This window comes from Lagenorhynchus albirostris, chromosome 13, assembly GCF_949774975.1.
Source record: "Lagenorhynchus albirostris chromosome 13, mLagAlb1.1, whole genome shotgun sequence".
Lineage (NCBI taxonomy): Eukaryota > Metazoa > Chordata > Mammalia > Artiodactyla > Delphinidae > Lagenorhynchus > Lagenorhynchus albirostris.
The window spans coordinates 67,228,081-67,253,780 of NC_083107.1; the positions used below are offsets into that span (position 1 = coordinate 67,228,081).

General features: G+C 53.3%; 1 protein-coding gene across 1 annotated transcript in view; it reads right to left on the reverse strand.

Annotated features, from left to right (window-relative positions):
- PLB1 (phospholipase B1) overlaps positions 1–25,700 on the reverse strand; it is a 122,825-nt gene that overhangs the window by 26,549 nt on the left and 70,576 nt on the right. Inside the window, exons 25-43 of the mRNA XM_060169830.1 lie at positions 25,425–25,525; positions 23,342–23,423; positions 20,579–20,683; positions 20,373–20,468; positions 20,077–20,148; positions 18,949–18,987; positions 18,322–18,382; positions 17,423–17,481; positions 16,397–16,470; positions 12,207–12,250; positions 11,481–11,589; positions 10,066–10,117; positions 9,266–9,346; positions 8,637–8,702; positions 7,407–7,507; positions 6,322–6,403; positions 5,548–5,652; positions 4,402–4,497; positions 3,779–3,850 (exon numbers count right to left, since the gene is read on the reverse strand). Coding sequence (XP_060025813.1) covers positions 3,779–3,850; positions 4,402–4,497; positions 5,548–5,652; positions 6,322–6,403; positions 7,407–7,507; positions 8,637–8,702; positions 9,266–9,346; positions 10,066–10,117; positions 11,481–11,589; positions 12,207–12,250; positions 16,397–16,470; positions 17,423–17,481; positions 18,322–18,382; positions 18,949–18,987; positions 20,077–20,148; positions 20,373–20,468; positions 20,579–20,683; positions 23,342–23,423; positions 25,425–25,525 — 1,497 coding nt within the window. The remainder of the gene's footprint in view (positions 1–3,778; positions 3,851–4,401; positions 4,498–5,547; positions 5,653–6,321; positions 6,404–7,406; positions 7,508–8,636; positions 8,703–9,265; positions 9,347–10,065; positions 10,118–11,480; positions 11,590–12,206; positions 12,251–16,396; positions 16,471–17,422; positions 17,482–18,321; positions 18,383–18,948; positions 18,988–20,076; positions 20,149–20,372; positions 20,469–20,578; positions 20,684–23,341; positions 23,424–25,424; positions 25,526–25,700) is intronic.

Below are 25,700 nucleotides of genomic sequence, written 5' to 3' on the forward strand. Positions count from 1 at the left end.
CTGTTCTGTGCTGCTCAGACCAAACCAGGTGTGTACTGTCAGGGCCGGGCACCAACTTAAGGGGGGGGCCACGTTCCTAGGAGACATACCTACTACGTGAGGCAGGGTTTGGGACACTTGTCTGCGATAAATAGTTGAGGAAACTGAGGAGAAGACCCAGGGGAGGGTGGTAGTGGTAGAAGAGAGGAGGAAATAACAGCGGTGCACGGAACACCCTCTGACATTTCTGTCCCACCTCATCCCAACCTCCCATCCTATCCCATCCCATCATCCCATCCCAAACGCGACCTACTAGGCTGATTTTACAACATATTAACAGGTAGCCACTTGGCTGTTAGAAAAGCACTGCCTTGAGAGTGTGGAAGTTTAAGTAGAAGCCATAGCCTCTAGTTGCCTGGGGAGGGATGTGGTAGAATAATTCAATTATTATGTGAGAGACTGCCTCAACAGGACTCCAAGGCCCTCTGCACTGACATCCTAAGGTTATAAAATCCTCTGTTGCTCTGTGATGGGAAGCATCAGGTGACCTTTAACACACAAAGTGTTGAGGACCTGAACTGGGGTGGTGGCAGTGGGAACGGAAAGGATGCCAGCGGGAAAAGCACTAGGAAGGATCCTATCAGGTAGCGTGCCTGACGTTTCACACCTGCAGAACTGTGACAGCCACAACAACGTGGACAGAAATAGGAAGTCCTAAGGATCAGAGAGTTTGGGAAGACAGCTATTTCGTTCCTATGGACGTTGTTACTCAAACATCATTTTTTGAATGAATATGAGTTTGAGATGACGAGGAGGTCCGGGCAGGAATGGGAGATTTAGAAGTCCAAAGCATTCAAAAGACAATAGACCCCATAGGTAATTCAAAAGAGAAACACTGCTAAACAATAAAGGAAGTATAAGGGAATCCAAGAAACCTCGGCTTTTTCTCAAGATGAAAGACTGGATGAAACAGCACTTGAAATTATTTCACTTTGTCTCTCTGTGTTTCCCCTTGGTTCCCCCATTCTGTGGGTACCCTGATCATATATTTAATCTGCCTTCTGGGTAAGCTTACACCATAGAGGGCAACCAAGGGGGAAAGATCTCTTAAGGGTTAGAAATAGAGCTCAAGTTTGGGGAAAAAAAGTAAGAAATGATGACACAGGCTGGGGGATCCTAGGCAAAGACATTTAACGGGAAACCCTGGTAATGGACAGATCTCAGAGTGAGGGGACCTAAAGAAAGAGAAAAGAGAATAGGGCTGAGACATGGAAGTTGGAGAATGTCCACATTTTCGATGCTGGGAGAAAGGAAGGAGGGTTATTAAAAGAGATGAGAAGGGGCAGACGCTAGAAAAACAGAACAATCAAGGTGGCTTTACATCCACGAATGCAAGGAGGAATAAATTCACGGAGGAGGTGGCTAACTCTGACAAACGCGTCTAGAGAGGGCAAGAAAAAGACCTGAAAAAGGACTCCGCTCACCCTCGGCCGATTTCTTCAAAGCTTGAGGAGGAGCCACAGCCAGCAGCCCTGGGTTAGGGAAGGAGTGGGCAGAGGCCATGAAGGCAGGAAGGGGACAACAGTCACAGTCCACAGAGCAACTGATCAAAAGTTGGCCACAGGGCTTCCCTGGTGGCGCAGTGGTTGAGAGTCCGCCTGCCGATGCAGGGAACACGGGTTCGTGCCCCGGTCCGGGAGGATCCCACATGCCGCGGAGCGGCTGGACCCGTGAGTCATGGCCGCTGAGCCTGTGCTCCGCAACGGGAGAGGCCACGACAGTGAGAGGCCCACGTACCGCAAGAAAAAAAAAAAAAAAAAAAAGTTGGCCATAAAATCCTGTGTGCAACCTTAAAGTCTAACAGAAATCCATGGAATACTGTTAAGTGCCCGACCTGGCTGGGCAGAATGCACTTGCAGTTGATTGGGGCTGGGGGAGGAGCAGGCAGGAAGCTGAGAGAGCTCCCCAGTGCTTGCATCCGTCCCTGCCCCCTCCTCCCTGCTGGGTCCTGCCTGTGGCCTCTATGTTTAGACTCAGCTAGGATTAAAATATGTGCTGCCTGGCCCCTGTCAGCTCACACTGAGTTGCTGGTGGACTTTTATATAGCTCCAAGGCACATGGGAGGGAGCAGATGGGACCTGAGGAATGCAGAATTCTACGTTGCCTGGTGCGGTGAGGTTGGGCTGGCCAACAGATGGATCCTTTTGGAATGTGCTCTGGGGTTGCCTGGCAACCGCTTCTCCCAGGCTGGGCTTCTACGTTCCAGGAGGCTGGATTTGCTCTCCTCTGCTCACCAATGGCTCATTCAGGTTCTGTCCAGGAGGAGAAGCGGAGCCCAATGTGGCTTGAGATTCTGGGTGAAGCAGCAGCCTTTTGGGGCTCTGTGCCTGATCTGGGACTTTGAAGCCTATGGTGACAGGGCTCTACCTGCCCCAGCGCCTAGGCTCCAACCTGGCACTTAACAGATATTTGTGAGGAGGAGAGCAAATGACGGCTCCCTGGAATGGGCTGTGATTACTTTTACTATTTAATGGAAGGGGAATTGGCAGATTGGAGAGGGTTTTCCATGGCTGATGTTCAGAATGGCCATATGGGTTCTGAAAATATTGAAATACTTACCCCCGTATGGCTTACAGCCACTGCTCTGAGTCCCCGAATGCCCCCACTACCCAGGTTGCCTGGTCCCTCCCCTAGAACCCGCTGTACATGGATCTAGCAATTAAAGGGTTTACACCTGGCACAGAAGGGCCCTCTAGGACCTTGCACACATTGCACTGATTATTACATCTTTTGAACATCTCCTTCGCTCCAAGCCCTGGACCCGGCATCTGAGCCCTCTGCTACCACTGCCTCCACTCCTGTATCCCTTCTTCCCACCCTCCTGATGAAGCTGATGGTACACAAGGCTGAGCCTGGGCCTGAGACTGGGGTGGGGAAGGCAGCAGACAGGGAGGGGTAGACCAGGCAGGGCTGCCCACTGTCTCTGGAGCCCCGGCAGACACACGGGGGAGCTGCAGGTCCTCTCCCTGCTCAGCTGGGAGGGTGGGAGAGGGCGAAGCAGCCCAACCCAGGTGGGAAACCCAGCCTCCCAGACCGGGTCACGCTCTCGTGCTTTCACTGCCTCTGAGGGCTCTCTGGCCTCAGCCTTATTTGGTTCAAGAGCCATAAGACAGGGGCTAGAAGAGGGGGTTGAAGGCAATGGGCACATGTACCTGCCCCACTCCTGGGCCTGAAATCAGGTTTAACAACCACTTAGATCTTCCTCCTTAAAAGGAGCCCAGCCAGCCTCACCCCAGTCATGGCAAGGCCGGGCCTGCTTGTCCCTCCCCCACCCAGCTCCAGGGCTCTCCTCTCTGACCCTCTCCCTGCCGGACATTCCCGATCCAGGCTCGACGACCACTAACCACAGCTTCTGAGCCCAGCTGGCTTCTTGCTAGGCCTCCAACCTGCAGCCGGACCTTCCCAACTGCCCCACGTACCGCTGCTGAAATGAGCGGTCTTGCCACCTTCTGGCTTATTAACGCCACTTCTCAAGAATCCACATCCGTCACCCTGCTCGTCTCCCTCTACTGGGGCCAGGCCTCCTCTCCCACCTGCCTCTCCTAAAGACACAGGTGCTTCTGTACCCTCTTCTACCCCCCTCTGTTCTCCTCCACTTCCCTCCATCCTCCGAAGTCCGTCCTCTCCCAGTCAGGGGGCAAGATGGGCAAAGGGGAAGCTGTGGTGCGGGGTGAAGGGGATGGGTGGGGTCTGAGCTCTGGGTTTCTGGGGAGCAGCACAGCAGGCCCTCCCTCATTACCTGAGCAGGGCAGGGGAGGCGTATAGCTGCCGTCAGGTCCAGGGTATCCGTTTTCTTTCCTAGTGGCTCAAGCTGATTGAGGAAGAAAAGAGAGACGTGCGTGTACTAATTTGTCCCCACTGAAGTGAACACTCCCTGGCAGGGTACCCTGCAGCGGGGAGAGCTCAGATTTGCTTTCAGGGGGCCTGGCTGCTACTCCTGGCACTGCCACTTGCCAGCTGTGGGATACTGGGCCAGTTTCTTAGCTTCTGTAGGATTCAGCTCCCTCAGAAACTCCTAAGACTTTTCTTGCAGGGCTGTTGAGAAGCTTAAATGAGATAACATGGCTTAAACTGCCTAGAACAGCTGCTGACACATAGAAAATACTGAATAAACGTGAGGGTTCTGCCTTGCATTCGTGTAAAGAGTCCCGCACCGCAGTTCAAAGCCCAGAAGAGGGGAGGCAGTTGACCCCGGAATCATAAGGACTCCGTATTTTCAGTTCTATACAGACTTCCACGGATGCGCTGGCCACTGCTCCTCTGTATCTTGCTTGCAAAGGGAGGCCAGGAACAAGCTCCATTCTAGGGGGCTTTGCTCTAGACTAGAACCCCAGAGAACCAGGGACATCCCACTTATTTTACCATATTGACCCAAAGGGCTCTGGAGAGCTGGGAGTGGAATTTCTGATTTGGATGGAGGCAGTCTGGGGCGAAGAAGGACACATCCGGGCGCCCATCCTGAAGGAGAGAAACAGACGTCCTTAAGATCCCGTTGGCGCAGAGGGTGGATAGTGGGCCACAGCTGGTGGGCCTGACCCCTGGGGTTGACCTCTCAATGCCCTCCTCCCCCGAGGGTGCTCCCCGCCTGTGGCTTCCTAAGGCCCTGCTCACCTCGAGAGGGAGATCAGAGCAGTCCCACAGATCAATAGCCTTGAGTGACCCCAAACTCCTAATCTGCTTTCCGGTCCCACAATTCCCCTTATTTAATTAAAAAAGTGCTATATGTATTTTTAGGCACATGTACGTAACCCATGCCATGGCTGAGGGAATGAGATACTAGTCCCTGAGGAAGTCTTGGTCAGCCAGCTGGGAAAAGCTACTTCCCAGCCCTTGGCCAGCTGGTCCCAGTGACCTTGGTGGGGAGAAGAGGCCAAGCCTTGGGGCAGGCCTGGGCAAAGCCTAGGTGCTCAAAGCTTCCTCCGGCTTCCCTCCAGGTAGGCCAGGCCCTTGGGATGGAGGCCCGGGTAGAGAGAACTGAGTCCCCACCCTGGTCCATTCACAGAGCTCTTCTGCTCAGAGTGGAAGTGTCAAGTGGAGAGCAGAGCCAGGGGCGGAAATGGTACCCTCCGTTATAACTGCAGTGTTGGCTGTGGGGCAGAAAGTAAATAGTCCGGAATTGGACGTGTTCAAATCTCACCTCTGTGCCTTATTTCCTGTATGATTTTAGGGAAGATACTTCAAGTCTCTGAGCCTCTGTTATGTGGGGATGATAAAACTCACCTCAAAAGGCAGTTGTGAAGATTTGATGCGTGGTGCGCACAGTGCCTGGCACATAGTAGGTGCTCAATAAAATGGAGGCTGTGATGAGTAGTAATGAGAACATCTCACGTGGGACTGCCTCTGGGAATGCAGCTCTGATGTTCGGGGAAGCTGTACCCACCAGACCAGCAGCTGGAGAGCTGCCCGGGTCTGCCCCATTTATTTTCACTCTCACGGAAGCACTTGGCATTTCTGCCTTGAATTTTCTCCCCCCTTTGGCAGCCCTGTCAGGGAGGGCAGAGAGCCTACCGCCAGGATGGGGAGCTGGATGTTGTAGAAGAAGGGCTGCAGCACCACGGAGAAGTCCTCCCGCGTGTCGTAGCGACCTGACTCCACCAGCTCACGCATGCTGCTCTGGGGACACACACATGGGTGCCTTCTGCACAGGCCCTGGGGCTCCAGGTGCCCATTAGGGCAGGGGTGGGGGGGTGGGTAGTGTCCTTGTCCCCGTCTCCCTCAACAGGTGGGCTGACTCAGTTCTTCCCTTGAGAACACAGACACACCTGATGGTAAATCTCTTTCCAGAGTATTGGATACGGGTTGTGCCACCTTTTGGTTTTGGTTTTAAGTGGACCGCAAGTTCTGAAGGGCCGGGCAGGAAGTCCCACAAGGAACGGAAAAACCTAGGGAGAGTCTCCAGGGGGCCCCCAGGCTCGGGACCTGCAACTCCCCATTCGTGCGTGGCCTGCCTGTTGGGGAGGTGGGAGGTTGGGGGGACAGCTGGGCCTCCAGGGTGCAGTGGAGGGAAAGGTAGTCCGATGGGGCACCTAGGGCTGCCGCCCTCTTCAGGCCAAGTGTCAGGGCTGAGCCACCAACGACAGCTCAGCCATGAGGACTCTGCCACCTGGGTTCCTTTGGGATGACTCCAACTGGGCTGCCTGAGACACCTCAGCCAGGAAGTGGCCTGGAGGGCGATGTTACCCCTCAAAGCCTGAACAGCTCTTCCCTTCCCCGTGTACCTCCCCCGGGGGGCTCTGGACTGGCGTGTTCATCGAGGGGGAGGAGAGACTTTCTTGGTCTTACCTGGTAGGCTCGGGTGACGGCCTCCAACCTGGCCAGCTCTTGGGAGCTCTCCCGCGGGGTCAGAACGCAGTTACACAAAATGCTGCACAGAGAGGGGGAGGCAGGGGGACCCAGAGCAGAAGCTTAGGTCAGAGACTGACTCTGCTGCGTGGGGCGGGGTGAGGCGCTCACCGGAGCCCTGGCTTAGGAGGCTCTGCCGCGTGTGCTCAGGGCAGGTTTCAGGCCTGACAGGGGGATGGACAAAGCCCCAAGGGTGTATGGGTGGGCAGCCTCTCACATTAACAGAGTACAAGTGTTGGACCACAGGCCCTGGGCCTGCAGCAAATTACGCTGAACACGTGAATTTGGACAATGAAAAGCCAACGTTCAGTGTTTAGAAATAAAGTACAAGTGCCTGCTCTGGCGCTGGAGCTGGCATTTCGGGGCCTCTGATGCTCACGCCTCAGACACCTCCTGAGTTCACACTAGTGCCCCACTGTGTCCCCTTTTGTTTTGTTATGGATTATTTCACATCCATAAAATACACTTAATGTTAAAAAAGATATCTCTAGAGCACTCAGAATAGTACCTGGTGCACAGCAAAATTTTAAAAAGTATTTGTTAAATGAGTATATGGATATATAATGTAGGAAGAATAATAAAACACACACCTTGCACCTCTCACGCAGCTTAAGAAACAAAACACTCCCAGCTGGAAGCTCCCTGTGTCCTTCCCCAATTCGCTTCTTCCCCACAAAGGTAAGGGAATCTTGGGGACCATTCCCTTGCTTTCCATTACGCTTCCACCACCCGTGGACACGTCCCTATATGTTTCTCCTTCTCACAGGCTGGGCTGCACCGTCTCTGAGAACTAGTGTTTGTCCCAGCCCTAACCTCTTCCCTGTGGCTTCCCCGTGGCTTCCCCGTATCACAGAGGTTCTCGCTGATACCCTGAGGCTGGTAAGCGGGGGCCCTGGCTCCAACTTCCCAGAAGGAGGTGGTCCTGGCACAGACCCTGTTACAGACTTGCACACATGGACGGACCAAGTCACAGAGACCCCGAGGAGTCCCCACCGCATGAGCCAGACCAGCAAGCACCCGCCTACCTGGCCTGCTGCACCGGGCACTTGTCGGGGTTCCCCAGGAACACGCGCCGCATGACGCGGGGGCTCATGAAGTCCACGAGGTTGACCAGCGCCCGGGGTACCTACGGGAGAGGCTTCAGATGAGAGAGGGGCTGAGGGGCTTCTTTCACAAGCTGCCTTAGGGCCCCAAGAAGTGGGATCTGGCTCCGGAGTCCCCGAGTTGGGTTCTGGGAGGTGTCGACACAAGGTGACCACCTAGGGCCCTGCAGGCTGTGCCACCCACGTTGGCAGCAGCGTGAATGGGCCTCCTGGAGCAGGACAACATGGCAGACCCGAGTCTAAATGCTGAGGGCTCAGCTCGTTCAGCCATCAGTCAGTGAACCCAAATCCGTTAGCTTTCTTTTTTTAAATTTGTGAGTATTTTTTTTAATCTTTTTTAAAAATTTATTTATTTATTTTTGGCTGCGTTGGGTCTTCGTTGCTGCGTGTGGGCTTTCTCTAGTTGCGGCGAGTGGAGGCTACTCTTCGTTGCAGTGCACAGGCTTCTCATCGTGGTGGCTTCTCTTGTTGCGGAGCATGGGCTCTACTTGCGCGGGCTTCAGTAGCTGCGGCACGTGGGCTCAGTAGTCGTGGCGCATGGGCTTAGCTGCTCCGCGGCACGTGGGATCTTCCCAGACCAGGGCTTGAACCTGTGTTTCCCACACTGGCAGGTAGATTCTTAACCACTGCGCCACCAGGGAAGCCCCAAATCCGTTAGCTTTCAATTTGGTGAGGTAGGTGCCCCGTTTGCCAGGACATTAGCCCTTGACTCTGTCCTTCCAGCCCGACCTGGGCTAACTCTGCTGAGCAGGCCCAGAGTCTTGGCAACCCATAGAAGCATCTGGGAGTCAGAGCGCCCCCTCCTGGGCATCTGGAAAGGCTTGTCCATGCCAGGGGGTGGGGAGACCAGAGAGGGGCCTACTGTAGACACTGCCTGCCACTCAGAGAGCGGTGCCCAGCCTGGGAGCCGCCCAGCTGCCTCCACCAGGGAATGTCCCAGGTAGAGGTGGGGGGACTGCCTTCCCTTCTTCAAGCCTGAGACCCTCGGGGCTGATTCCAAATAGAATGAGGCTTCCTTGGGGGGGAAGCCCCAAACTCTGGAAAGGGCAGGAGCCCACGTCCTTGTCTGTCTCCTTCAGGGGAGGGGGCATTTCACCCTCTTGCCCCCAACACGCTTGAGCTGTGTCCAGCTTGTGGGAGCCCGCCACTCACCTCTCTGTGCAGGATGTCCAGGGCATTTCGGAGATGGTCAAAAAAGTTGGCTGCAGAATACAGATTCTGGGAAGAGACAGGATGGAGAGGAGGAGCTGGTTAGGGGGAGAGGGCAGTCTCCCCACCCGGCTCCAGCCCAAGGCCTCGTTCTCCCTCGGCATCCAACCGTGACCAGCTCGTCATGTCAGCATCTGAGATGAACGGTTGGCTACTCGCTGTTGCCAAAGATGGGCCAGACGAAGACTGGAACCTTCAGCCAGAGCTGTAGCTCAGGAGCAGAAGGTGTCTAGTACCCCTTTCACGGGCTTGGGCTTCACTGCTTCTTCTCTTTCGGAATTCTCAGGAGTTGTAGGAAACGGGAATAGGAGCACTGTATATCTGTCACTTGCTGCCTCATGCCAGCTGGGACATGGGGGGGAGCCAGAAATGCGAGGGTTCGGGGGGCAAGAAGTGTGTGCGTGCACGTGTGTGAATTGTGTGTGCATGTGCGTGTGTGCACGCACGCACACACACACACAGGTGTAGATGGACAATCCTAGGGCTGATTCTAGGGACTGTTCTCAGATAGGATCTCCAAGGCTTACAGGTCAAATCAAGGGCGATGAGTAGGCCTGGCCCGCCCCCATTACCGAATCCGTGCAGTAGTCACATAAGTCACTGCCTCCAATCAACACCGTGATGACCTTCCAGTCCTCGTGGAAATTTACTCTCTACACAGAGGGAGGAAAATGCCTGATGATTTCCAACAAATAAAAACACCACAGCTCTAGGAAATCCATTCAACCCTCTAAAACTTCCTTGCCCTCTTGAAATAACAGCATCAGAATCTCAGAGCTGACAGAACTTCAGAGGTTTATAGACCACAGATTCTTAGCATCAGGAGGGATTTTCAAGGTCATTGTGATCAGCAACAAACCTCCCCCCAGCTGACGTAATCTCCTGAGGGCCTTTGACAGGGGCTGCCCTACTGCTGCTTGAATGCCTCTAGTGACAGGAGGCTCACTGGTTTCATGGCAGACAATTCCATTTGGGGACTTTAGTGGGTCAGAAAGTTAGTGTTTAAAAATAACCATAGGGCTTCATTGGTGACACAGTGGTTAAGAATCCGCCTGACAGTGCAGGGGACACGGGTTCGAGCCCTGGTCCAGGAAGATCCCACATGCTGCGGAGCAACGAAGCCCTCACGCCACAACTACTGAGCCTGCTCTCTAGAGCCCGCGAGCCACAACTACTGAAGCCCACGTGCCTAGAGCCTGTGCTCTGCAACAAGAGAAGCCACCACCATGAGAATCCCACGCACCGCGGAGAAGAGTAGGCCCCGCCGCTCACCACAACTAGAGAGAGCGGGCGCACAGCAACGAAGACCCGAGGCAGCCAAAAAGAAAAAAGAAGAAAAAGCAATGTAAAGGTAACCAAAAATCTGACTCACATGGTCATCTTTCATCTTCTGTATCAGAGTCTGGACTTGGCTTGAAAGTTCCCTGAGGAGGAGAGGAAATCAGTCCCGTTGAGGAACAGCGCCCAGACCTTTCATCCTAAAGGGCTTGAACTGGAGGTTTCTACGGCATTAACCCCTCCCCCCCACCATGAGTTGGCAGAGACCCTGAGGCTCAGGACAAGAAGCTACTTGCCTCTCCTGGAGAGTTCTGACAACAAATAACCGTTTGCAAAGCCAGTCGTGTGTTTGTTCTAAAGCAATAGTCAAGGGTACTGACAATTATATTTGTTACGCATGGTCTCCTTTCTAGGACTCCACATGCAAAGGGTCTTTAAGGATTCCATGCTAGGAAACCATTCATCTCCTTTGAAGGACTGGTGTAGATTCTGAAATTAGATCCAGGAAAGTTTTGGCATGCTTCCTCTTTTTACCCTGGCTGCCAGGAAGCTGAGTGTTTGATGCTTAGACACAACAATCGTAAGAAGGCTCATACTGACACAGTTGCTTCTTCCCCTCCTCCCCCCACCAGAGGCTGTGATTTTTCTCTCTCATGTATATGTTGTGTCATTTTTGGCAAACTTAGCTACATGTTTCTTTTAGAAAGAGGTGGGGGAATAAATATACACCGTACAAACACTCGGGTTTAGAATTCATGGAAAGACCAGACCTCAGGCATCCCCAGCTCCTCGCTAGTTTAGGTCCCTGTTATAGTGTGAGATGGAGCCACAGAACGTTCATCTCCTGGCGCCTGGTGGTGGGCCCATCTGTCCCCAGCCGTTTCCACTACTAAGAAGGGTCTTCCCAGGCTGGGCCAGGAGCAAGGAGACCCAGGCGGCTGAGGCTTCTAGGAGCAGGGTGAGGGGCCTCCTTGGACGAGCAGCCCGGGAGGCTGAGCAGTTGGCTCCAGCTGCCTCTGGCTTCTCAGCTGCATCTCCTGCAGCTCCAGAGCAGGAGCAGGGGACAGGACAAGACTTACTGCCCCTCTAAGTAGCCTCTGAGGCTGGAGATCCTGGCTTGCCCATCCATTTGCTTGGTACTCCCTGATCTTTTGGGGGCGTTGCCACTTGTGAGGTGCTGTAGAGAGTACCACTATGCCATGGTTAAGTTTTAAAAATTGGCTAAGGTGGGTCGTTAGTTGAATGATTAGAACATGCTGCACAGGAAAGCAAGGCCAGGAGTTCAGGCTCTAGGAGCATGGCCTCTGTCCAAGATCCAGCCCTCCAGCCTCCCTGCGGCCTTGGTCACGGGGCAGCCACAGAAGAGGGTGGCCAAGAACTTCTCAAATCATTGCTGCAAATGGATAAATGTCCCCTCGGCACTCAGAGGTCAGAATTACAACCTTAAAGGGGACTACATGCCTCCCACTCCCTACCTGACAGGACCCCTCCCCTCCCCAGATGCCATACTTAGCCTTTGTTCCAGGAACAGCCTGATTGAGGAAGGCATTTGTGTCACTGGCGTTGCCTGTGCCCACCGCATAGCCTGTGAGATTTCCGTTGAACTTCCGAAGGATATCTGGAAGGGGAAGGGTGCACAGGACACAGAGGGCTTAGGATGGAAGGCAGAGTGTGCTCCTGAGAGGAGGTGGGGCCTCAAACGACTTGGTGACAGGCTGGGCCAAGACAACAAGAGCCTCTCAGTTCGCGCAGGCTCAGCGGCCATGGCTCACGGGCCCAGCCGCTCCGCGGCATGTGGGATCTTCCCGGACCGGGGCACGAACCCGCGTCCCCTGCATCGACAGGCGGACTCTCAACCACTGCGCCACCAGGGAAGCCCTCTTTCTTTCTTTTTTTATAGTTTACAGTGCAGCAAATACTCACTGCCCCATTTGACTATCTCCACACTCTCTGGGCCAGTTGAGGAGATCTGAGGCTCAGAATGTTTAGTAACTTGGCCCAGGTCACCCGGCCAGCACACAGAAGGGTCAGGGCTCGTACCCAGGTCTCCGGAATCCAAACACAGAGTTTATTCCATCCCCTTCAGCCACCTGTCCACAGGCCTCTCGTCTCATTTCAATGACAGTCCACAAGGAAGATGTTATTCCCTCCTTTCTTAGCTGAGAGGCACTTTTCAGGAAGCCTGGGGGTCAGATGGACCCAGAGGACAACCTCAAGCCACGGGTGGTTACTTACTCGGTAAGGTGGTCACATTCTCCAGGTAGCCGTCCCCTCCTGAACTGTACAGAGTGAACAAAGCCAATGAGAGAGACTGAGTCAATACACAGGCTTTACAAAAAAGCGCGCCCAGCTTTTCACAATGCCCATGCCATCAGTACCTGCCAGGCGTGCCAGAGACATCTCTGTGTTTGAGGGATTCTGAGAATATTTGAATTGCCCGAGGAGTTGGTTCCCCCAAATTCAGGATTTGAAGCTGAGAGGTGGCTGCTTCTTTTCTCCAGCAAATCAGGAGGGAGCGCACTTAGCTGAGTATATACTACGAGCTCAGCCGCGAACCAGATGCTCTACATCAGTTATCTCAAATCCACAGACAAGCTTGTGATGAGGATGAACTACCTCTAGTTTACAGAGTAGGAAGCTGAGGCACACAGGGGTTAAGCAACTTTCTAAAGGAAACTAAAAACCATAAAGGTAACTAAAAACCAGCTTGAGCTGGAAACCTTTAGAAAATGGATAAGCTCTTCTTTGCCCAGTGGTCAGGTAAATCCCGCTGGAAGGTTCGGGGGATGGCCTCTCACTGCCTTCCAATGCCCCATCTCATTTCATCTCATCTCATCTCATCTAGTTTTATGGCCCTCAATCTAACTTCAAGAGACACAAAGTTGCATTGCCTTTCATGCATTTAAATTGAATACATGGGGGAGGCAAGGAGAAAAGTATTTCTATTTGAAAAAAGTCCAATGTTCAGATGTATTGTATTTACTGTTATTTTTCTTCTGTGTCTCCTTCTTTCTTCCCTCCTCAGTCCCAGCATATTATCCCAGGCCAAGAGGTTTTGAGAACACAGTGTTAGCCTTCAGCCCACCAGTAGAACCTTCCAAAGGACAGGCCACGAATCAAAGTCTTGGCCGTTCTTCATTCAAGGGAAGGCTTGGAACGAAGTTGACTATTTCACACTATGGTGGTCAGGGGCTTAAGTCAAAGGTTCAAGAACCTCAAGTGGTGGAGAGAAAAAGAAGCCAGGTAAGCCCTACCTTTCTATCTCACTCAGGAATCTCTCTCCTACCTCCATCCAATGTCTGAACTTAACTTGGCCTTTGGTTGGGCATTTTTTTTTTACGCTTCTGATCCTTTCCCAACTCTGTATAAAGCTACTACTTTAGCTGCTTCCTGATCCTTCCTTCTCTGGACTAAAAGCACTTAATCAGAACACTTTTCACTTGGCAGGAAATTACAAAGCCATATACCTCCTCCAGTCGCTGTGTTCTAACTCTGCCTCCTTTTCTCCTTCAGTCAACATATAAACACAGAGATATACGTAAACACACACACATCAAGTACGTTCTATTGTAATTTCTTGTCTAAAACTATCTTTGTTCTAAAACAAGTGAGGTAGCTGATCAAGACCAACAGGCTACAGAAATCTCTCTGAGCCCGTTTCCAGGAGAAAAGAGAGCATTATACAAATAAATACGGAGGAACAAAAATATGAAAGCCCTCGCTCTGATCGGAACTGTGTGAAACATGAAAGAAAACAGACCCATATGAAACAGCTAGTTTACACGAGACCCTTCAGATTAATGTAATTTGTATGACACCATGAGCTCGAAGGCTGGGCTTTGTTCCCTAGTCACCCATAGTGTGCGGAGAGATGCAGAGAAGATGCCTGATAACATCTATTGGAGGAGTTTCAATAACATGAGACTGACCTCCTAATTAATAAGACAAAGAAATGCACTTTTTGATAAATATTATTTTTGTCCTCTGAATGAGTCCAACCAAGCAAACATTTCAATTGGAAAGGCAATTCTCTAAAGACCTCCGGGCCTACCACACTGTTAAGCTACCCAGAGCTGGGGCCTTTCACTGCTGTGTGATCCTTACAGGTCAAGGGGCCTTGGAAATATTCACAGCCAAACCTCTTCTTGCAGGCCCTGCTCACAGCCGCCCGCCCATCAAAAATTCTTCTCCCCCGTCTGACTCTGTGAGGTCCACTCTCTCCACTTTCTTTCCTTGGAGGAAGAGGCTCCAAGATTAAGATTTGCATTCTTAATTTACCTATAATCCATTAATTGCCTCATATTTCCCATCCGGAAGTTTTAACGGCTTCAGAAAATTGCTTTTTCTCAGATCAGTCTACTGCATGGACATTTCCCAGGGGATGCTAATGGGCATTTACAGAGAAAGAGTTATGAACAAAGAAAGAGTTCTGGGATTAAGGGAAACACTGGATTCAACAGACACAATTTAAACAGATCTCTTCAACGTAGGGCGGCTTCTCAGAGCCTTCAGTATGCTAACATGTATGTGAATTCCCCCGAGGAAGGATATGGTAGGAAATATTTTCCCCAAAATAAAAGACTGGGGCTAGTGTTCTATGGAACACACTTTGAGAAACCCTAGTCTACCCACTTTATCAAGTGTCAAACTGTCTCTCAGACTCTGACCAAGAAGAGCTCCTATCTTTAACGCACATGGGTCTTGGGGCAGGTCTTTGAACCATTTAGAATAAAGGTTTTAAAGGGACAGCAGCCACCGAGCACACAAGGCCTCGGAATTGGAACCAGAAGATTGAAAAATCAGGCCTTACTGGACCTCACTCATAGGAAGAAACAAAGAGCAATGGCTGAATTTTTCCACAGCTGCAGAGAGAGACCTTTAGCAGAAGATTGTCTCTATCGGAATCCCAGGAATCCGAGCAGTTGAACTGTTTGCGGAGCTGGGCCGATCACCTCACTCCCCTGACTACACCAGCGTCATCGCTGGCTGGCTTGTCTGCTGTATTTTCTGTTTTCCCACACTAGGATGTGAGGCCACGGCCTTCTTTAGCTCAGACTAAGTAAAGCGGCCACAACCTCATGCTTTTTCGACTGTAATAAGCTCTGCTTTCCTGCTCTCCCTCTGGCTTTTCTCTCTGCTGCAGCCTCAGTAAAGCCTGGGGCCCAGTGGTCAGGAGGCAACCTCCACTCTGTCCCTCGGCAGCCCGGCAGAGACCCCCCACCTGGCGGAGGGTGTGTGGGACCTCGGGAGCTGCGAGGCCTTTGGCTCAGCTCTAGGCAGGGTGATGTCCTCACGCTACCCACGCCCTGGATCCTCTCTGTGGGTGGCTCCTGGCTGAGTGAGGATGCCTTTCCCTCACCCGGGAAAAACTTTCTCTCTGGCACTGTCCTCGTCGTCCCCACTCCGTTCCCTCTCGCTTTCTTAGAAGAAACCTTTCATTTGAACCTCTCGGAAGGAAAGGGAGGGGGCCGGCCTGAGCTGTCCTGCCTCTCATCAGCGCTCTGCCCTCTTGTGGTAGGCCGTGTTCTAGTGGTTTTGAATCCTGAGCTAATCGCCAACGACTGTGAAGGGTTCGTAAACAAGAACTTTATCAGGAAAGAAAGAAACTTTAGAATATCCACATCCAACCACTTTCCTGACACGTCTTAAGCTTTCTTACCTCCTGCCTGGAATGCCCTTTCTCGCCTACCAAATTGCTAATCTCCCAAGGCGTAACTGGCTACCACCTTCTCTGGGAAGCCCTCCTATCCCAACTGGCAGGGCTGGGTGTTCCCTCTTCTATAGTCCTGTGGCACTCAGGCATCTTTTATTTTTAAATAACACTTGCCAACTGGGCATAAGCATCTGCCTGTGCTTCCCATCTATTCCTCTCACCCACCCGCCTCCATCATACGGGCACATGGGAGGGGCTCGGCAACGCCTATTGGTTGTGACTTTTGTCTCGGTTGTTTCCGCCTGAAGCGGGCGCTGCGTTTCGGAGTTTTCTGTACAGACGTGCGCACGTACATAAAGGCAGAGGTGTGGCTACAGAGCATGAATAAACAACATGAATCGATACATACAGACAGTAAACAAGAGACATGGGAGAATCTGCGTGTGCGCCTATACACGCAAACGGGCAGGCGGAGACTCAGAGATTCGGCACTTTTCTGGTGCATTTCATGTTGGATCACTTGACCCAGAAGCCTGATAAGTACCCTGATGTGCTCCTTCTGCACAATTAAAAGGAAAGGGTTATTAGCAGTAAGATACCCTCTCTACTCACCAAATTGTTACATTTGGCAGAAATATATAGGTTTTCCTTCCGAAAGCCCCCTCCAGACCTGGTCCTTGCTCTTTGGTATTTATGCATTTATAGGAGACAAACCCCTGGCCCATCTCTGCGGGTGAGCATGGGGTGGGAGGGGGTCATGGGTTAACATTACCTATATGACAGCCCCCGGTACTGAGTAGTGACGTCAGATAGGTCATTCGGTTTGGAGCCAATCCCATTGCCAGCCTTTGAAAACACATCAAAATCCACAGGAAAATCAGCAAGTCAAGAGAAAAGGGAGGCTGTGTATATGCAGGGCTTCCCAAGGTGTTCTCCGCGCACGCAACGTCGCGTGAGCAGAACGCTGCCCTGGGAGCCAGAACGCCCGGGCTTGCTGCTTCCCCGGCTGCGTGGCTTCCTCGAATCTCAGCTGCCTCCTTACGGAGCTGAGGCCAAGCCCTGCTCATCTCACAGGATTGTTTTGATGAGCAAATTGGATCATAGCTGCAAAAACAGTTTTGAAGCCTCTGAAGTGCTTTATAAATGTGAGACACTTACAATATTATTAGCGGCATTCTGCTCCTAAGTCCTTTACATGCATGAAGGAAGAGCCCATAGACTGAGTGGGCCCCAGCGGACAGATTTCTCATACACTTCACATTTCTCCTCTTTCCCTCTGGGACGTCCTGTAGGACAATCTCACGGCCTTGGCCGTGCTGCCAGAAAGTGCTGTTTGGGGCTGGTACAATGGCCCCATTTCTTGGAACTTAAGAGCAGAGCTGTTGCCACAGCCGTGGAGCCTTTCCTGCTTTGGGGCAGAGGCAAAGAGGAGATGGACGTGAAGGTTGGAGCTGCTCGTAAAGTATAATCCCAAGGGAAAAGAGCAGCCACATTAGGTTTAGGAGAGTTTTTGAGTCAAAATGACATATTTTTGCAACGGTTCAAAAGGTGACATTAGGTGTTCCAAACCTCTGCTGCCTGAGACAATTCAGTTCGCTCCTGAAAAAGAGTCCCCCCCGCACACCTGATGGAGAAAGTGGCTGCAAGATCAAACCACTGTCCTGCACTCAGACTGACAGAGTCAGGAAGGAGGGGCGGGATAATGCAGAGGCCAGGAGCGCAGGCCCTGGGGTCAGGGGGACGGGGACCTGGAGCCGACACAGCCATCCCCAGCCACGTGGGGCCCACGCGTCCTTACGGTCAGAGAATCCCCCAGAGCGGCCACAACTTGGATGTCTGCAGGTCTCAGGGTGTGCACTGGAAAGACAAACAGACACGCTTGAGTCTGTGCGAAGGAAGCTGCAGTCAGAGTCCAGGGCTTCTTGCTTTAAGCAAGACCAGAAACATGACCCGCGTGTGTGTTCGGCTGTGCAGGACTGGGCGTCCATGGCGCCATAGAGGCAGAGCTTAGATGAAAACAGTTTCCCCATCAGAGGCACAATAAACGATCCTGGGCCTATGGGAAGGGAGAGGTGCTGAGAGAGAGGGGGAGGAGGGAAGGGATGCTAGGGCACAGTGGGGCCCCGCCACTTTGGTGCCAGCAGTCACGCGGGACACCAGCTGTGACCTGAGTGCGCGACCAGATGGCCGCTGGCCCATCCGAGATGCGGTGCAGAGCCCGACGCACGGCCCATTTAGAGCTGGGTTCCGGATTTCCACCAAGAATCTGAGGAATAGTCATGCTGGGTCTTTCCCTGCCCCCAAGTCTCTTCCAAAGACTCCAGGGAACTTTCCAGCCCTATGGCAGGCAGCAGCAGTGATTGCAGAGCCTGGGGCCGCAGGGCAACCCGCAGAGCTGGCTCCCTCTGGGGCCTTCCTGGGCACCACACACCCCGCCTCCGGGCCCGGGCAAGGTCACACCCCAGGCCGGGCCACTGAGGGCGGCGCTCCTGTGGCTACTCCGCACGTGCTCCCAACGGCGGGCTGAATCGGAAGGACCCTGGCCGCCTTGGGTCCTGCTGGGTCAGACTTCACTACAGAAGACAGGGACAAAGCAGGGACTCGTCCCAGGCGACCAGCCAGACAGGAAGCAAGCCCTGGCCACAAGTGAGCTCTTGTGGAGGGGCCCTGGGTCCTGCCGTGCCACAGGGGGCCTACCTGAGGTGGGCGGCGAGGCAGAAGGGGCTCTGTCACTGCACAGCAGCTGGCTCCCGTGACCCTAGGGGTGTAGAATGAATCCCAGAATCTCAGGGTTGCCAGGGGCCAGAGAGGCTGGATTGGCATCAGACTCACCAGAGAGCTTTAACAAACACAGATCCCTGGGCCCTACCCCGGGGACGGCCTAGCAGGACATCTGAAAAAGGCTCCCTGGGTGATTCTGAGAATCTGGCTGGGCTCCATCTGCTAACCTAGCTCAGACCCCCGCACACGGCCCCCACCATCCAGTGTAAAAATCAGGGCATCAACGAAACGACCCAGCCCACCACATGCCAGCCCTGCTTCTGCAGCAGCCTTGTGAGAGGGATGCTTCTCTTGACTTACGTCTGGAGAGGCTGAGAGTTGACCGGCTGGCCCCCTATCTGTGCTGTTATCAATGGCTCCTCCTCTGCCCTCCCCACCGTCTGAAGGTGTAGGTGGATGGACTTCACAGAAGAGTGTGAATCCCCCCGACGGCCCATCGGGAGCACCTGCCCACATTCCCACCCTGCCTTGCAGGGCTGGTCCCAGCTCGGGGGCCGCCCACTGCATTGGCGGCTGAGCCGAAAGGAAGCAACAAGCGGGTACCTGCACAGCGTTCTTGTAGGTGCTCAGAAATGGCCGAACCTGTGAGGGGAAGCGGGAGGGTGAGCCACCGCAGCAAGCTGACTTGCCTCTTGCTCTGCTCCGGTGCGCAGAAACACTTTCCACGTTCCCAAGCCCCCTGCCACCAGGCTGACCCCTGGGCTCCCTCCCAGGACGTACCCGGCCGTCTCTGCAAACCTCTTGAACAACCGGAATAAACCCTGCACGGCTCCCAGGAAGGAGCACCTCTGCTCTTTGCCTCCCACCCAACTGGCTGAGGTGGCTGGGTCACCTCTCTTTCCCCACGCTGCCCCTTCCCAGCAGAGCCTCCCTTTCTGCTAATACAAGAGCATGTCCCCTACTCGCAGGACCCCTTCCCACCCCATGCCACTCCCGCCCTGCAGCAGCCTGGGCGCCTCCCGCCCAGACAAGAAAAGCCAGGCGCTTTGAGGTCCTGCCCCCTGCAAGCCCCAGATCAGTGGGTTCCCGTGCCGGGCCTGGGACCCCTCTGGGAATCTAGGGGAGCTGACAGAGGTGAGGGAGCAGCTGCAAAGGTCCAAGAATCTCTCTGATCATTTGTGAATGAACTCGGAGATCTGCTTTGCCTTTCTGCTGAATGTCTGCTTTCTTAGCTCCGGCTTCCAATGGACCTCCCACCCCCAAACCCCACCTCCATCCTAGAAGATATTCTTCTAGGTCTCAGCCCCTCACTCTTTCCATCCTACCATGGGGACAGTGGCTCTGTGGAGATGGGGTATCCTCTGTCCCTTCCCGCCCTTGAGGTCCTCCCCACCCCTGGCCTTCAAAATGAGATCTGGCTGGTCCTGCCATGTCCCTCTGCCCAGCTGGAGACAGCCGTGTGCAGACTTATGCCAGGGCTTGCTGGGACATGGAGAGACAGAGGCGAGCTCTAGGGTCTCCCGGCCACTGGCTATCACCCTTCACGGCCCAATCAGATGGGGCATTGTGGATGGCTAACTGGAGTCTGGAATGGGTGGGTAGGTGAACAGAGCTGGGGGTGGGGGTGAGAAGCTGGGATGGAAGGAACTGAGAAACGTTAATGAGAGACTTCGAAAGGCTGGGAAAGAGGCTTTAGGTAGACCCCTGGCAAGGCTGCGCTCTTCACTGTACCTGGTCGGGACATGTGATATTGATCTTGTCTTCAAACCTATGCCTTCTTGTCTTCTGGCCGACAGGTTCCAGCTAAACCAAGAAGCAGGAGGACGCAGAGTGAGAAAGGGGTGGCAAGAATGGAAAAGCCAGGATGCAGGGTGGGGCCAGAGAAGGGAGGGCGGGACGGAGGACATGGGCTTTACCGTCATCGCTGTGCAGGGAATCACACAGCCTGAGTGATGGGCCTCTGAAAGCTTCCTGGAATCTTTTTCCTATCAGAAGGAGAATAATTTTTCCTACCTCGGTCCTCTTACCATGTTGTTCCACAGGGCCTGGGCTGCGCGGGCATGAGCCTTGCTACTGAAGTGGAAACAGTCAGGAGCGAAGAAAGAGCTGTCAGGCAACCCCTCCTGGTCACAGGACAGAATAGAGGGGCTGTGTTATAGGGACGTCGCATAACACAAATGGTGCTCAGACAGCTGGGCACACCTGTGGCTCCCACTTATACATGAGGCCCTACCGGGGTCTTTGGCATCGCCACGTTTTCAAAGAACGGCTGCACGACCACTGTAAAATCTTCCCTTGTGTCATATCGCCCACTCTCGACCAGCTGGTGAGTCCCCTCCTGCAGGAGGAAGGGGGACAGGGGTCAGGAGACTCTCTCTGCATCTGCCCGGTCTTTGGGAACTCTTTCTCCACTGCAGAATTAAACAGTCTGACTTTTGAGTGAAATCAACCTGCAGCAAAATCCCAACTGATCAGGCAGGAGCCAGCTACTTTTCAGATCAGGCTTTATCTCAACCCCTGCCCCTAACCTCTGCTGCCTTTGCATCTATTTGACCTAGGCTGGGAAAAAAGAAAAATCCAAGTCCATCAGTTTGATCCTCTTTTAAAGCTTCTGATTAAAGACTAGGGTGGAAGTGGGGTGAGTACAAATTTGATTAAATGACTTTTTTGGAGAACACTTACATTTATTTCTGTCCTACATGTGTTCAGAAAATCAAAGGTGAATCAACAATGACGTTTAATGCCTATTTATATCACTCACGCATGAAGTGAGTGTGAGCACGTGTGCTCCTGTGTGTGCACACTTGAGATTCTCAGATCCGTCTAGGAGGTAACAGAGCTGTTACTTTCATAGCTTCCACCTGGGCTCAGTTCCAGAAGGACGAGTTACCCCAGTTCTGGCTCCCACTTCTCCCAGACTCTGCCATTTCACTGCTTGCCGGGTTTCCATCATTTGGACCAGGACCTTGGCTGGGGGGGGAAGTCAGGCTTCCACACCCGGAACATTACAGCAGTCACTTCAGAACACATCATGACATCAAGAACACCGTCTTTTTCCAGGGTCAGCCAGAAAAAGAGTCCACATGCTGGGGATACCTCACCTCTGACCTCCTGGGGGGAGTCTCTTCCAGTTACACGCAGAGCCTTGAGGAAGGCAGAAGGTGCAATACCGCTAACTAGGTGTGTGACTTTCAGCAAGATGCTTTCCCTCTCTGGACCTCTATTTCCTCATCTGTAAGTGGAGGATGTTCACCGGGGCCTGGGCCATCCCTAAGTCCCTTTCAGGGCTGCTAGTGCCTCCGTGGGTCAGCCATAATGGCTCACAGTGGAGCCTCGCACCTCTTGAGAAATAAAGGAAATAGTGTGGAGAATGCCTAGCACACGGTGGTTATTAACAGCAATGAGCACCTCCAAGGAGAAGGATGGAATGATAGCTTCAGCAGGAAGTAGAGAGTCAGAGGATTCAGAGAGAGGGCATGACGGCGTCATGTGGCTGAGCTGTGAGCTTGTCCAGGATGCTAGATCAGGGTCTCCATGGTAACCAAGATCAGACCTGGGAACAACAGCTGGCCAATCTACAGAGGTCAGTGAAGGCCATTTTTGTGAATAGTCCTCCTTCTCTTTAGTTGCCCAGCATCTGGACCCACTTCCTATATTAAAAAAAAAAAAATCCACTGTGTGAAGACCAGCCTGACTTGCACTGCAGAAGGTGAGAAACCCAGATGCTGGCTTTCCCAATGCCCTTCACACGTGCCCACGTGCCCCCCAGTAGATGCTCCCGCTTCAGGCTTTGGTTTGGAAGCTAGCGATAGAAAGGCAGGCAGAGGGACAGCACAGAATCCATTCTGCTGGGGGTGGCGGCTGCATCCAGGTCCTAGAAGAGCAGTGACAGTGGTGCCCAGGGTGTCTCCACTGGACTAGTTCCTTGGCCTGACTTTTATTCTCATGGCTTGGCTCCTAGAATTCCAAGACTTGCCATTTCTGGTGGCTTGGCCTCTGACCTTAGCTCTTCCAGGCATTCTGCTTAAATAATACATCTGGATTAATAATAAATAATAAATTAACCAGAATCGCATAAGCGCTTGTTGCTTGCACCCAAACCGCACCTGGAAAAGGTCTGCTTTCGTGGCCATAACCTCGGCTGCCTTCCCTCTCCTGGTGAGGCATGGGCTTCCTCACCTGAGACAGAGGCACCTGCTCACGGCAGAAGGAAGTGCAGCTGGGGAGTCACCCACAGGGCTGGGGGATGGCCTCAGAGGACGATGAACAGAGGTTCATTCCCCTGAGCCCTGACACTGCTGGCAGATACGGCTGCCTTGAAAGAGGCTGCAGGGAAGGGTTCTGCTCCAGGGAGTCCATGGACTTGAAGGATGGATGCACCCTGGAAGCTGTCTGCAGCCCCCTTCAGAAGAGCTGGGAGACTACCACTGCTCTCTCGAGTGACTGGATGATTATTTGGGGGAGAACTCAAGAAAGTCAAGGGAGTCAGCTGCTCTGGTCAAAGATTTGATGGAGGAAGGCCTAAAAGGAACACCCCACAGGATGTTGGGAGAGCATCTGCTGACTTTCTTTCTCCCTGTGCACCCCAATAACACCTGTTCCCCCCCGAAGGGGAGGGCAGAGGGAATGCATGTTCTCTCACTGAATCCTCCAGACTCTCTTGGGCGGCCAGAGTTCCTCCAACCCCGTCCCCAGGAGTCAGAGCCTCATACTCATTCTCCGTGGACAATTGGAAATACTCATTTTCGTGTAAGGCCGGGAACTGAGATTTGGTGACGTGTGTTCAGTGACTCGGCTCTGTAACTTGAATCAAATACATTGAACCTGCTGTCTTGCGGCGGGGGGCAGGGGGAAGTATTAAAATCTGCAAACTGGTCAGTGGTAACATCACACACAGTCGGGGTCAACATAACCTAAGTGTCTGTTGGTTTTCTAAGCAGAGGGATGAAACCACACAGCAGTTGCTGTGCAGTCTTGGAACCCTTTCCCGGCTTACCTGATACTTCTTGTTCACTTTGATGAGGGAGGCAAGTTCTGTTGAGTTATCATCAAACTTCAAGACACAGGGACACAGTTTCCTGCAGGCCAAACCAAAGAGATGCCCCATCCACCAGGACCCCCGGCTGAGTGCACGATGCAGAAGCGTTGGCTTGAGATTCAGAATATATTTAACTCGGAGGTACCAGAAGCCTGTGCTAACAGGGCCCTGGCTGGCTAACCTGTCAACTGTACCAGATGGAAGTGAAGAAAATTTCCCAGACCTGGATTTGCCCATGAAAATGAAGTAGTTACATCGTCTGACACCTGCAGGAGTGACTTTTACGGAGCTGCGTTACCTTATGAATGCTCGATAACAGTGTGGTACAGATGAGGCATGCCTCCTTTAAATAACAGTGACAACAATAATAACAATGCTAACACACACTGAATGTTTACTGTGCGAAGAGCTTTATGGGTATTCACTTGGTTAATCCTCTTAGCAATTCTAGAAGATGTATTTTCATCATCCCCATCTTATAGATGAGAAAACTGAGGTTCAGCATGGTTAAGTAGTTTCTCAAGGTCACACGGATGCTGAGTGTGGGAGCCAGGACTTGAACTCAAGTCTGCCTGGTCTGAACCTGAGCTCTTAATCCCTAGTTGAGCTGCTTCTGTCCAGTCCGCACCTCTGCCCTGACTAGCCAACCTGCAGATCTGGGCTTTTGGTCCAGGGGGAGGAGGTGATAACAGTGAGGATGGCTCAGCGTAGACTCAGGGCCACCAAGGAAAGCACAGCCACTGAGGCAGGACAGCTGAGAGCCAGGGAGTGCGGGGCACTGGAGAGGTGGCAGGACAAGGTGACCCTGAGTCTTCCTAACCCCACAGCCAGGGACTTGGCCATTCCAGGTTGGACTCTGAACCTTTAGCTTTAATTGTCTAAAGACCTTGCAGTGATGGGCAGCCAGAGACTTTTGGGTGAGCTGCTCTGAAACGGAATGAACAAGCTGAACCCCCCGTGGGGCCCAGTGACTGGAGAGAGTGGGAGTAGGGGATGAGTCAGCAGCCGAAAATAGCACGCCTGACACCAGCTGTGCTAACAGGCATGTGTCACCCTGTAGCCATCCTCCCGCTGCCCACAGCATCCCCAGGCCTTCCGCAGGGGACCTGTCAGTCAAGGCCCCCAGGGCTGGTTTGGCATGGATCTCCAGGGAACAGCCCAGATACCCCTTCACTTCCCAGAGCAAATCTGGCCCTTGTGAATTATTCATTCAGTCATTCAGCAAACAGCCACAGAGCCCCTACACCGTGCTGGCAGTGACTCGGACGCAGAGTTCAGGGCTTGGGGGGAGAGGCACACGGGCCATTATCCCGTGATGCGCTCAGGGCAGTGGTGGAGGCCTCTACAGGGCTGGGGAAGGGAGAAAGGGGGTGGGGGGCACAGCCACTGTGATCTGGGCTAATGGTCCGGAGGCGACCTTGCAGGAAGGAACGGTTCACGCTTGGGGTAGAAGGACGTCTTATTCCTGAGGCTCCTGGGTAACATTAGCAGGGGAGCCATCTTTGGCTCTGAAGGCTGGGCATGAAGGCGGCCTCTCGGGGCCAGGGCTCGGGCTCTTGCTGGCGGGGGATAAGACCGTCCTCTAGACCATGCTGATTCTGACTTGACCACCCTGTCTTTTAGAAAGTGACAATAGCCCTATCTTTTTGAATGCCCAGCCTGGAGCACCCATGCTGAACAGAGGCCCCTTCTGTCCTGGAGCTGGGCCTCTGGGAGGGGGCAGGGCACACTTAGAAGGAGGCCCTATCGGTGGCCAGTGAGACTGGCCCACAGAGGCTCGTTCCATCCGTCATGTTTTATTCTTCCCTCCCTGGAGGACCGAAGGGTGTCCTGAGCTGTCTGGCAATAGCAGCACGTTGGGTTGCAAACGCATGAACTCCGAGGGTACGGGAAGGCTGTCCTGGGGTGTCTCCTCCAGGCTAGACCGCGGGGTCTTAGCACTCCTCACACTCCTGCCCTTGGTTTTTCTAACTAACCAGAGTCACTCTCTGCTGAGGGTCCCATGGCTTTTTCAGGAATAGGTGGGGAACTTCCAACTCACCGGAGGACCAGCCGCGGGCAGCTGACATTCTTCTCCTGGTACAGCTCCCTCAGGCTGATGATCTCCAGGATCTTTACCAGGTTCACAAACGCCCGAGGCACCTGAGCAAAGGCAAGGTCCGTCCCCAAGAGGATCGAGGCCAGGCTGCTCCAGCCTCTCACCCGGGGCTGGGGCCGGTGTCTTCTGCTGGGTTTCAGGTCTGTGGCCTTTCATCTGGCCCCAGCCACAGCCTTCACCCCTCTCCCCCCCACCCCCCACCCCCAGCTCCCTGTTGAT